Source organism: Uranotaenia lowii, unplaced genomic scaffold (assembly GCF_029784155.1).
Source record: "Uranotaenia lowii strain MFRU-FL unplaced genomic scaffold, ASM2978415v1 HiC_scaffold_241, whole genome shotgun sequence".
In the NCBI taxonomy this organism is placed as follows: domain Eukaryota; kingdom Metazoa; phylum Arthropoda; class Insecta; order Diptera; family Culicidae; genus Uranotaenia; species Uranotaenia lowii.
Window position 1 is genome coordinate 10,057 of NW_026598137.1, and position 13,668 is coordinate 23,724.

The 13,668-nt window shown below is 41.7% G+C and overlaps 1 protein-coding gene across 1 annotated transcript; it reads left to right on the top strand.

Annotated features, from left to right (window-relative positions):
* The first annotated feature begins 1,006 nt into the window (after positions 1-1,006).
* On the top strand, positions 1,007-6,463 carry LOC129759674 (uncharacterized). The gene has a single exon (XM_055757187.1). The coding sequence runs from the start codon at positions 1,007-1,009 to the stop codon at positions 6,461-6,463; it is 5,457 nt and encodes a 1,818-aa protein (XP_055613162.1).
* Positions 6,464-13,668: the final 7,205 nt, after the last annotated feature.

Here is a 13,668-nt window from a genome sequence, read left to right on the forward strand (position 1 = left end):
ACGCGACGCTGCACTGACTGATGAAATTGACAGACGGCAGGAAGAACTGTCTCCAGTGAAGAAACGTCAGGTGGATATAGTGTAAAATCATTCCTACACAAGACGTAGATTTTCGATTGTGTCTTTATTCTCAAAAATTGTACCTATATCGGCTACGGCAGTAAATCAAAACTTTGCTTATATTCCTTACCATTTATTCACCCATTCGGGATATACATTGTAAGTATTTCGACTGAATAACTGCTTATATACAGCTAACAGTAATTATTGCATAGGCAAAGGAAAACGCGTGGTAGACATTAGCCGACTCACTTCCATTCAACTTAAAGTTCGCACCAAAAATTGTAAGCATTTTTGAATTAAATTACCCTGTTCTGAACTGACAAATACATATTTTGCAGCTTGAAGCTGATCCCTAAATTTTGCGTCTGCTGTCTAGAATTGGTGATCGAACCTCCCTCGAACTTAACAAATCTTCAAGAATTTTTGTTTTGAGGTTACGGAATGATGAACGATCGTGCTAATACCACATCCCACGACTGCCAGTCGTGTGAACGACCCAACTCGGCCGAAGATGAAATGGTTGAATGTTGCATATGCACATTGTGGGAGCATTTCGGATGCGCAGGAGTGGACTCTCGGGTTAAGGATGCGAATGTGAAGTATGTGTGCAAGGGGTGCGCGGCTAGCCAGAACACTTCCGACAAACCCGCTGGGAAAAATAAGTCCAAATCGAAGTCCGGTAAGTCTGCTCTTGGATCCCGTCGAAAGAAACCACTAACGGACATCGCAGAGAGCGTTTCGTCCAGTACTCGTGCGGCAATAATGGCACAGCAACTAAAAATGGTCGAGGAGGAACAACAACTTCAGGCACAGGAATTAGCGGAAAAAAAGGAGCAAAAAAAGGCGTGAGCGGGAGGAATCCGAGCGCCAGTTGCAAGAAAAAAAGAAGCTAGTGGAAGAAGAGAAGGCTCTTCGGGTCAAGCAGCTGCAGGAAGAAGCGGAGATGAAAACATTGGAGCAGAGACTGAGAAGAGAATCGCTTGACAAACGGAACCAGATCGTCAAGGCGCTCGCTGCCAGCAGCCATGGTGGCTCAATATTGGGATCGGTTGCTAGTTCGAGTCGCGATTCACGTTCGAAAGTCCAGAGTTGGTTGGACAAATCAGAATCCGGAAAAGAAGAAGAATTTCCCACGGATATGGGCCTCCAGGTTTCCCCCATATCCGCAGCCCATCGTTCAGCAATATCGAACTGCTCCAAAATTCCGGTTCCAACGAACCATTCCTTCGTAAGGTCCCATGTACTCAACTCGAAATCCCAAACTCCAGTTGCGCTTTATCGGCCGGCAGCTCCGCGCACCAGACTCACTCAAGAGCAAATAGCCGCGCGTCAGGTTTTAGGAAAAGAACATCTCATCTTCGACGGGAATCCGGAAGAGTGGCCAATCTTTATCAGCCATTTTGAGCAGTCGACATCTGACTGCGGCTTTACGGATACGGAGAACATGCTTCGGTTACAAAAATGTTTGCGTGGACCAGCGTTTGAGGCCGTGAGAAGCCGTCTTTATCTTCCTTCAGACGTACCGCTCGTGATATCGAGCTTACGAACATTTTTCGGTCGACCTGTTCTTGTCATCAAATCGCTGCTGAATAAAATACATCAGGTACCACCGCCAAAACTGGACCGCCTAGACACTTTGATGCATTTCGCACTGGCAGTGCAAAATTTCGTTGGCTCGCTGATTGCTGGTGAACAGAGAGAGTATCTGGCAGACCCGATTCTCGTACAGGAGCTAGTCGAAAAGCTTCCTGTCCCATGGCAAATGGAGTGGGCGGCTTTCGAAATTCAACACCAATCCGTTACATTGGAAACGTTTGGCAAATTCATGTCCGTATTGATGACCATGGCCAGTAGAGTCTCGTTCAAAAGTCCGAACTTTGGAAACATTACTCGATCGGACTCGAATAAGCGGAAGCCGAAAGAAACGGGATTATTGTACACCCACGCACCCGAATCGGATCCACCGAAAGCGACAGATGTTGCTTTGCAAGTTCGCCATCGACCAAGTAAGCCTTGCTTCTGTTGCGGACGAGAGGGACACCGAGTAGCTGAGTGCCCACAATTTAAAGCAGCCAGTGTGGACGATCGTTATAAATTGGTCCAGCTAAAGAAACTATGCAGAACTTGCCTGAATAGTCACGGAAAGTGGCCTTGCGGATCCTGGACAGGATGCGGAGTTGAAGGCTGTCGACATAAACACCACACACTTCTTCATCCATCAGCCAACAACAACCAGAATGTCAGTTTTTCCGCCAGTCACGTGTCCTCGGAAGATTTGACCTGGACACTTTTCAGAGTGGTTCCGGTTGTTCTCTATGGAAAGAATCGCTCTCAACTGATTTTCGCCTTCATCGATGAGGGCTCGTCTTACACCCTTCTAGAAGAATCCGTCGCCAATCAACTCGACGTGGATGGCCCTAAGCAGCCGCTCACTCTGCAGTGGACTGGAAATGTTACACGAGAGGAACAGCAGTCGCAGCTAGTGGAACTGAATATTTCCGCAAAAAATTCTACTCGCCAGTACCAACTAAACCATGTTCGCACTGTTCGTAGCCTAATGATCCCCTCGCAAACTTTAAAATATCGTGAGCTGTCACGCCGCTTCCCTCACCTACGTGGTCTTCCGGTAGAAGATTTTGAACTCGTTCAGCCACAATTGCTAATAGGTCTGGACCATCTACGACTTTGTGTACCATTGAAGCTACGGGAAGGCGGCCCAAAGGATCCGATCGGGGCAAAATGCAGATTGGGTTGGAGTATCTACGGATGTGTTTCTGGAAATCCGACCACGCCAGCCGTCATAAATCTACACCTCGGGGCGATATCCGATCCAGATAGGGAGATGAACGAACAACTGCGTGATTACTTCGAACTGGAGAGTTCGGGTGTAAAGATTCCGAACAGTATTCTTGACACCGAAGATGACAAACGGGCGAGGCAACTCCTGCAAGAAACGACACGACGATTGGAATCAGGTATCGGATTCGAGACTGGGCTTCTTTGGAAGACTGACGACCTGAACTTTCCTGACAGCTACCCCATGGCTTCTCGTAGGGAAGAGTGCTTGGAAAGAAGATTTGCACGGGACCCACAACTGGAGGCAAAGGTTCGTGAGCAGATAGCCGACTACGTGCGTAAAGGATATGCGCATCAAGCCACATTAGAAGAACTGACGTCTGTTCCTCCGGAACGTGTGTGGTATCTCCCTCTGGGCGTCGTGACCAATGCTAAGAAGCCAGGAAAGATCAGATTAATCTGGGATGCGGCAGCCAAGGTTGGTGGGACATCTTTTAACTCGAACCTTCTCAAGGGGCCAGACCTCTTAACCCCACTTCTACAAGTTCTCTACCAGTTCCGCCAGTTCCCAGTAGCAGTGTGCGGCGATCTGATGGAAATGTTCCTTCAAATCAAGATTCGATTTCCCGACTGCCAATCTCAACGGTTCCTCTTCCGTGAGCATCCAACGGCGGAGCCAAAGGTCTACATCATAGATGTGGCCACATTTGGGTCTACCTGTTCCCCGTCTTCAGCCCAATTCATCAAAAATCTCAACGCCCAAGAGCTCGCTTCAGAGTATCCTCGCGCAGCAGTAGCCATTGCAAACAACACCTACGTAGATGACTACTTGGGCAGTTTCATGTCGATTGATGAAGCTGTGGAAGTCGTAAATGAGATAAAGCTGGTGCATTCCAAGGGCGGTTTCACGCTACGACGCTTCTTGTCCAACGAAGCAGAAGTTTTGCGAGGAATCGCAGAATTCGCTGAAATCGAAGACAAGGTTCTCACCCTGGAGAGAGGGGAGAAATCAGAATCGGTGCTGGGAATCAAATGGCTGCCAAAAGACGACGTTTTCATCTATTCATTTGCACTTCGAGATGACCTCAAACAAATTCTGAACGAGCAGCACATTCCTACAAAACGCGAGGTCCTCAAAGTAGTAATGAGCTTATTTGACCCCCTCGGTTTCATCTCGTTCTTTTTAGTGCATGGGAAAATCATCATGCAGGATATCTGGGCCCGAGGAACGCAGTGGGACGAAAATATTCCGCAAGATCTCAACGTGCGATGGCGAGAATGGACTAATCTATTCCCAGACTTAGGCAAAGTACGAATTCCGCGATGTTACTTTCCATCTCCATTCCCAAAGAATCTCGAGAACCTGCAAATACATGTCTTCGTAGACGCGAGTGAGGCCGCTTTCTCCAGCGTGGCCTATTTTCGCTTGGAGATGGATGGAGTGGTTCAAGTTGCTTTGATCGGATCCAAAACTAAGGTGGCTCCGCTCAAGACGGTCTCAATTCCTCGACTCGAACTGAAATCAGCCGTGCTAGGAACACGTCTCCTGAATACAATATCAAGCCAACACACCTTTCGCATAGGCCACCGATACATGTGGAGCGACGCCGGAGTCTGCCTAGCGTGGATTCGTTCCAAGGATCACCGAAAATACCACCAATTTGTTTCCGTACGGGTCGGTGAAATTCTAATGTCAACCGATCCCAGAGACTGGAGATGGGTTCCTTCAAAAATGAACGTGGCCGATCAAGCAACCAAGTGGAAAGAAGGACCACAGCTATCGATGCAGAATCCATGGTTCCGGGCACCAGAATTCCTGTACGAACCCGAGAAACGATGGCCGAAAGAGCGCACTGTCCAGACAACAAGTGAAGACCTTCGAACAGTACACTTAAACCTTGGGCACTTCTCTCCAAATCCTGCAATCATCGACACAACTCGCTTCGATTCCTGGATTAAATTGCTTCGAACCACGGCCTTCACGTTTCGTTATATTGACAACTTCAAACGGGACCTGGTCGACGAACCATTGGAGCTTGGATTGCTCACCCAGAAAGAGCTCGAACGTGCTGAACGCCTGCTTTGGAGAATCGCTCAAGCAGAATCATATCCCGAGGAGATTGCACTACTTTCTGAAACACAAGGTCCCCCTGAAAGTCGTCACCGTGTCGTCAAGAAATCCAGCAAAATCTACAAGTATTGGCCATTCCTGGACGAGGATGGTGTTTTGCGAATGCGCGGCCGTATCGGTGCTGCACCATTCGCACCGACAGAAGCTAAGTTTCCCACGATTCTCCCCAGAAAGAACTATATTACATTTTTGATCGTCGACAGGTATCATCGTAGTTTCCGACACGCAAATCGGGAAACCATCGTCAACGAGATCCGGCAACGTTACGAAATTCCCAAGCTGAGGTCCCTCGTCTACAAGGTGGCGCAGAAGTGTTCCTGGTGTCAGGTGATGAAGGCCAGGCCAAGACCTCCAGCCATGGCACCACTTCCAAAATTTCGGCTGACAGCATTCGTGCGCCCTTTCACATCTGTAGGCTTAGACTATTTCGGGCCAGTTCTCGTAAAGGTTGGCAGACGCAATGAAAAACGCTGGGTGGCCCTTTTCACGTGCCTGACCATCCGTGCTGTACATTTAGAGGTGGTTCATTCGCTAAGCACGGAATCCTGTATAATGGCAGTTCGCCGTTTCGTTGCGCGTCGTGGTCCGCCGAAGGAGTTCTGGACGGACAACGCTACCTGCTTCCAAGGTGCCAGCAACATATTGAAAGAGGAAATTGCCGCTAAGACGAACGCCCTTGCTCTCACGTTTACCAGCGCCGAAACTAGCTGGAAGTTTATCCCACCTGCCACTCCGCACATGGGCGGGGCGTGGGAAAGGTTAGTCCGCTCAGTCAAGGTAGCGAGCGGTGCTATCTTGGAAACATCTCGTAAACCGGACGACGAAACGTTGGAAACCATCCTGTACGAAGCCGAAGCAATGATCAACAGTCGACCGCTCACCTACATTCCGTTGGAGTCGGCCGACCAAGAGGCGTTGACCCCAAACCACTTTATATTGGGCAGTTCAACTGGAGCGAAGATTCTACCGACGGAACCTATAGACTACCGAACAACACTCCGCAGCAGCTGGAAACTAGCGCAATACATAACAGACCAATTCTGGACGAGATGGCTTAAGGAATATTTGCCCATGATATCTCGTAGAACAAAATGGTTTGAAGAAACTAAAGATCTGGAAGTCGGTGATCTGGTCATGATGCCCGACGGGGCGGTAAGGAACAGGTGGACTCGAGGTAGAGTGCAGCAAGTATTTCCTGGACGTGACGGCAGAGTTAGAGAGGTCATTGTTCGAACGACTTCAGGTACCCTCAGGAAGGCTGCATCGAAATTGGCTGTTTTGGACGTCGTCGAAAGGTGTGAACCTGACGCAATGGTTCCAGACTTGCACCAAGGTTCACGGGCGGGGGAATGTGACGACGGGGTCCCTCGTCGCCGCAACACTGCTCAACGCGACGCTGCACTGACTGATGAAATTGACAGACGGCAGGAAGAACTGTCTCCAGTGAAGAAACGTCAGGTGGATATAGTGTAAAATCATTCCTACACAAGACGTAGATTTTCGATTGTGTCTTTATTCTCAAAAATTGTACCTATATCGGCTACGGCAGTAAATCAAAACTTTGCTTATATTCCTTACCATTTATTCACCCATTCGGGATATACATTGTAAGTATTTCGACTGAATAACTGCTTATATACAGCTAACAGTAATTATTGCATAGGCAAAGGAAAACGCGTGGTAGACATTAGCCGACTCACTTCCATTCAACTTAAAGTTCGCACCAAAAATTGTAAGCATTTTTGAATTAAATTACCCTGTTCTGAACTGACAAATACATATTTTGCAGCTTGAAGCTGATCCCTAAATTTTGCGTCTGCTGTCTAGAATTGGTGATCGAACCTCCCTCGAACTTAACAATGTGATTGAGACGAAACTTGTATAAATTTTTTGTTTGCTAAAATGTTCGCGAGAAAGGTTTTGAAACTATTCGACCATACATAACTCTTTTTATTATTTTCTTACCTTAAATTGCTTAAAAAAAAATAAAAAAAAAATGATAAAATAACAGTTTTGAGTCAACTTTTAAACTTTGTATGTAATTTGATCATTTTGGATTTGCTGGTAAACAATTCTCCAGAATTTTCCAAAATTAAAAAAAAAATTCAAAACCGTCAGGACATGGGGTAATAAATTTATAAAAAAAAATAAATAAAACTACCAATGATACGTCAGAAATGTTGAAGACCATACCATTAATTAATTATAAAAATGTTATGGAGTAAAGAAAAAATGTGGCCCATGACTCCCCACTCTCCTCAACCTACAGTGAATTGTAAAAAATGATGGGATTTTAAATTGTAAAGAGAAAATGTCGAATGTTCGTTATTGGAATGATTATCTGATCAGGACATTAAGCTTTGGTGACTCCTTGTTTTGCTAAATCGTCGAATTCAAAGCTTGAAAGCTCAAATCATAAAAATTTGAAAGCCTACATCCCTACTCACTCCATAATACATATCGTAACGACGTCTTCTAAGATTAGATTGGGAAAATATAATGCCGAGTATCTTGATAGTAAGACGCCTTTACCTTAAGTCTGAACACCATATTTCTGTAAACATTTTCGAAAAAACAAAAAAAAGCACCTTGTTGAAAAGATCAAGATCAAGCTTTTAAAAGTTCTATAAGACTTTTGTAAACTTAAAAAATAGTGAAAATTACCCCGAAAATGCTGATAAGTGTACACCTGAATGATTGCGGGACGGTTCTAAGGTTGAAAATCTTGTACAGAGAGGGCAAAATAAAAGTCTAATGAAAAATGATCGTGAGGTATCTACATCACTTGATTATCAATAATACCTACATGTTATAATAAAGTACATATGTTTAAAAAAAATGAAAATAAGCTATGAAACGTGAAAAAGTTAAACACCGACAATGGTTGGAAAATCGCTCAAGAAAAGCAATCAGGAATGGTTTCTAGCTAGAATGATGCTTCCTCCGAGTGCTGTGATACGCACGTGGTAAAAGTACCCATTGAACATATGTCGAAAATCAACACTAACTTGATACAAGAAGATATACCATGCCCCATCGGAGGCTATTCGTCACGTGGCTAATCGACGGTGATCGACATACTTGGTGATACATTTTGAACGTCGCTCCTTCAATCATTCCCGAACGTCTATTCTCGCATCATTGTTGATAATGCTCGTTATTGATAGACGATCATTAATGTTTCAAAAGGAAAAATCTGAATAAATACCAGGACCACATGTTAAAAAAAGCTGTAGCACATGCTGGACAGTTCATTGCGGTTACCTAGTCATGTTTTTGTCCTTCTAGGCAAAGCGAAAAATAAAAAATCATCTGATAGCCTACATAGATCGCTCAGAACTGATACATATCAGTTATGTCCTAAAGGTTGAAAGTCGTCAAGGGAAAGAAATCAGCATAGAGACGATCGTTGCTGATAGTCTGCGTCCTTTTTTACCTCATCATGTATCGCAAAAGTGTTTTAAATACGGAAGCGTCGTTGTCATGCATGATTGTTTGTATGATTTGGTTGAAGAAGGAAAATTTGACTGCTTTGATTTTTTGGCTCTGAATGTAGTCAAGCATGACTCGGTGAAAATGATTGATTTTCAGAAGACTACACCGATGGCATAAGTACAATGATACGAGTAAGAAAATTAAAATTTTAAAATGTGCCAAATTACGTAAACTTTTCAATTCTTTTTTTCAAAATTTATCCGGTGTTACTTAAACAATTTTGACGGTTCATTAATTGAAAAGCACGATTTTTACACCACTTTTTAACATTTTTTTTGTGGTGGTGATCTTAAAAAATTTCAAAAAATACACCCTTAAGTGAGCTACTAGCTACTAACTAGGATTCAACCAAATCATCTCAAAGCTTACACTGATGCTTGGTGGCCTAAAAAAACTATGGAGCTTGAAGTCATTTTTTGCAGCGGTCTATTGTCTACACAACTCCTAAACACCAAAAGCGTTAGGATAAAAACTGCATTTACTTGAAATTCTGATTTTTATTCAAGAATCACTTGGAAACAATCGATGTTTAAAGAACTTAAATGTTAAATAACAAAAATTTATGTTCATTAACTACTAAGGTCTGTGTTTAACTTCCACCTCATTCTCACTAACCAGCGAATAAATGTACGAAGGTTTCGTAACAGATTCGGTTCTATTCGTTCTTGTCAATGAAAAGTTCAAATGGTTTGGATGCATATAATACATCTCATCCCCTTGTCCCATAGTCGGCATCATCTCACAACACAGACCTCCAAAATCCAGACGCTTCGCACAATCCTTGTCCCGGCCCTGCATCACGATACTTCTCGCAATCAAAGCTTTCCGGGCAGGGCCAACCCATTCACAGAACCACCTATTCCCGAATAGACTGGTACTTCTGAGTAATGGGAAGTGATCCGGAAATCCTTGGGTATATCTTAACGAATTTCCATGTAGCAGCAATCGATTGAGGGACCTAAATCGATTCGAACCTCGCACGGTTAGCACTTCCAAATTGTTATGGGAAAGATCCAGAACTAAAAGATGCCTGAGTTGGGCCAACAGTTCAACTGACACTTTGCTTAAATTGCAATTCTCCAGGGTGAGTCGTTGCAATGACTGCAGAAAGCTGATGTTTTCGGTTATCCCTTGTTGGGAAAGATCCGCCGACTGTATGGTTAGGTTTTTGAGCCTTCGGTTAACTTCCGGATAAATGTCAAAACTGGTCAAAACTATCTGGTCCAGCTTGAGCTCCTGAAGCTGATGCGAGTGAAATTCAACTTTTGGCACGTTTCCTTGCACCAAGTGCAACTTGACGATCTCTTCCGGCAGCTGCTGAAAATCAATCGCACTGAATTCGTCAAATGTTGACTGAACCATCATGATGAATTTACGCCCTCGAGGGAAGAAAAGAGTTTCATTTTGGTGGTGTGTTGTGTTGAATACGAAACATGCATCCGGGTGCCAGTTTTCCGGTGGATAAGTGCACTGTAGATCTTGAGAATAACACCACACAGCTGATAGAGAGAAAAGCCTACAGGAAAGTTAAAGTTGAATATGGTTTCAAAGAAACTAAATTTAGTTGATATTCACACAATACTTGCTTCAATAATAATCTTCATAGTTAATTTGGATCAATAGAACGTTGAGTTTCAACTGACAGAAAAAAGTTTTGAAACGGTCATCAAAGCTCCAATGAAGCTGATAAGTCGGTGACCAGAGTTGTTTGTATTTGAATGGGGAAGGCACAACAGGAAACTTTGAAAATTCAAACATCATAATAATCGAACATGCTCTTACTAGGGTGGTCTAACCGGTTTTACTGAAACCGGTAAAACCGGTAAAACCGTCCATTTTCTCAATACCGGGTCTGCTTCATTTAATATTGGAACAAATTCTTTTGCTCATTGTGGCGCTCCTAGTGGACGGATTTGGAAACTTTTTTCACCCACGTGTCGAGAAATTCATTACCTTTCACCATGTATTTATGTCATAACACCAAACGATAGCATTTTGTAAACAAGCGCCATGGAAGCCGAACAGAGAGATCAAATTGTGCACAGTTTTCTTGAAAATCCATTGTTGTCGGCATCGAAGCTAGCTAAACAGCTTAAAATGCCCAGAAATACCGTATGGCGTGTTATCAAGCAGTACAAGGAAACATTGACGACGGCTCGGAAGCCGCATTCGAAGCGTCGGAGTGGAACTGTCGACCGGAAACTGCGTGGGAAAGTCATCAAGGCCGTCAAGAGGTATCCCAATCTTTCAGACCGCGATTTGGCCAATAAGTTCCAGGCCGCTCACAGTACGGTGCGACGAATTCGTCTCCGGGAAGGAATAAGGTCATTCCGAGCCAGCAAACAGCCAAATCGGACGCTGAAGCAGAACAATGTGGCCAGAATCCGTGCTCGAAAGCTGTACGACCAAGTGCTGACCAAGTTCGACGGATGTAAAGTCTGCTTCATTTAATATTGGAACACAAACAATTGCGTGTAGTTCAGTCATTTATTAACGAATTCATAATTTGTTTTTCATACAAATGTAGCATTTTCTTTACTCTTTCATAAAAAAAATTAAAAAAATTATTCATTGCTGTTTCGAAGAAATTCTCGTACTCGTACTCGTAAGAAAACTGTGCACAATTTGATCTCTCCGTTCGGCTTCCATGGCGGTTGTTTACAAAATGCTATCGTTTGGTGTTATGACATAAATACATGGTGAAAGGTAATGAATTTCCCGACACGTGGGTGAAAAAAGTTTCCAAATCCGTCCACTAGGAGCGTCACAATGAGCAAAAGAATTTGTTCCAATATTAAATGAAGCAGACTTTACCGACTTTTGGGACGGTAAAAAACCGGTATTTCCGGTAAATTTTTCATCATTCTATGATTCATCATTCTATGATTCATCATTCTAAAATTGACACAGCTAAGTGTTTTTTTACCAAATATTTATGAGTACAAATACTAAAATTTTGTTCTAACAGCTTCAAAATTCAAGCTCAATCAACCTTACTGCAAGGTTTATGTGAGATTTGATTATTGCTAAAACTTGTCGATGTAACTTTTTAAATCAAAGCTTTATCATGAAACTTTACACATTTCAGTTCAGCTATCGAACTAACGCACCACAACATTTAAAGACTGTACGCGTGTACAATGTACAAGAAATATAAGATTACTTCACAATAACCACTAAATTTTTTATTGATAAGCTGGAATTAAAAAAAAATTGCAAAAATGTTATAATCTATAAACAGTCAAGTTTATCACAATCGTTCTAAGCGGTGCCGGGCTTATACAAACTTGCAATTTAAAATGAAAAATATTGAAAACTGATTAGAAATTTCCTAATTTGTTTCAAAACATAAAATGTTTCAACAGAGTCAGCATTCAAGCACATGTTAACATCAATTCTAACATCAGTTCTTACGAAACTTTTAACAGAGTCAGCATTTAAACACATGTTAGACTGTTTGTATGAATTTTTTTATCAATATTTTCAAGATAACCGATGGATTTTATTTTTAACGCTGTTGAAGCATTTTCTTTTTTCAGGCAAAGCAGTAACAAAGTTTTTATAAATTTGCAACATTATTATAGCAACAGAGCGTATGGATCAGATCCAAACAATTATATTTTTTGCTGAATTTTTACTGGTTTTTCATTTTGATAGATTTTTATTTCTATTTGTTCGCTTCATTTTTGGGAATGCAAACTTAATGCGATCACGATCTAGGTTACAAGGAAAACATCCGTCATTTAGATAGTAATAATCTGTAATTCTGTGAGTCAACCAAAAACTTTGTGACAGTGTTTTGAGTTTTGTTTATTAATTCGTTAAGTCATTGTTTCAACGAAAAATCTTTTTGTATACCAATTTCATGAAAGACTATATAAACTTCAACTTAATCCGTAAAATCTGTTCTTAAATGTGAATACTGTTTTACAGAGTATAGGGCCAAATTTCGTTGAAAATAATATGAAACTTCTAGAATTTCCGCAACCTCACAGCGAAATTATAATAATAAAATGCAGATGAGAAATATAATGATTATCGTGAGGATGATGATAGATTTACGACAAAGGGGCAATTTAAAGGCACAATTCCATTTTTCCATTGGAAATTTTGCTAAATCTATTAAGTTTTAAATTCTGAGCATTTTATGCCATTATTACTGCAATTAGCCGAAACCCTTTCATGCATCCGATATACTTTGAAAAATACCGGTTTCACCGGTTTTATCGGTTTTATGAATTACGAATACCGAAATACCGGATTTGAAAAAAAAACCGGTAAATCCGACCACCCTAGGCTCTTACTAGGCCTGAACCAAAGATTTCTGCTTCTGTATGTAATAATTTAGAATTGTTTTTCTATTCGGTTTATTAACAAGATTCTATCCAGTTGGTGTATTGTACATTAGGGTGGTCTAAATTAGAGTTATAGTCCGGAATCAAATACTGGGGGCTGAAATCTTTCTATAGCCTGAATTTCAGCTCATGTGATTATCTCTAGGGGGTGGCTTAACGACCCTTAAGTTTGTATGGAAATTAAAAATCCAGTTTTTTGGCTCTAACATTAAAGCAGATGCATCGATTGGTCTACAAATTTTGTTTTTTTTTAACCATACGTAATTTCACACGACCTTTAGAGTTAATCGAATGAGCTGAAATTGTCATGGGGCCTGTTGGCAGGCCTAGGAGCGATTTCAGCATCCAAATTTTTTGTTTCGAAACATTATGATAAAAATCTAAAATCTATACTCAAAAGTATTAAATTAAATAATATTTATTGAATAGAAGACAACATTAACATTACGGAATGCCATTTTATGTAAACGGAATCATGTGATTTGCACTTTTTCAATTTATAGACATTTCTACTATGTTTTGTGAATCAATAGATCTTGGACCATCCAATAAGGAAAAAAAGTATGGCCTTTAAGTGCTAGATAATCTTTTTCAGAAAACCGAATTCAGAAACAAGTTGTGTATAATTATTATGCTATTTTTATTTTCTTTATTTTTAAAAGATATACATCGTCTTAGCTGATTTCAGCTATACAGACTTTTGTAATGATTGCATCATCTTCTTCAAAACATCAGAATAAATCTTCAGAATAAAAAAACTTCCTGAGACAATTGCTGTTACACTGAACTTTTAAAGACGAAGAATACAACAGGCGGAAGAAAAGCAAC

Excerpts from the sequence above, each read along its gene's own strand:
- LOC129759674 (XM_055757187.1), top strand. The coding sequence starts at position 1,007 with ATGAAAACATTGGAGCAGAGACTGAGAAGAGAATCGCTTGACAAACGG.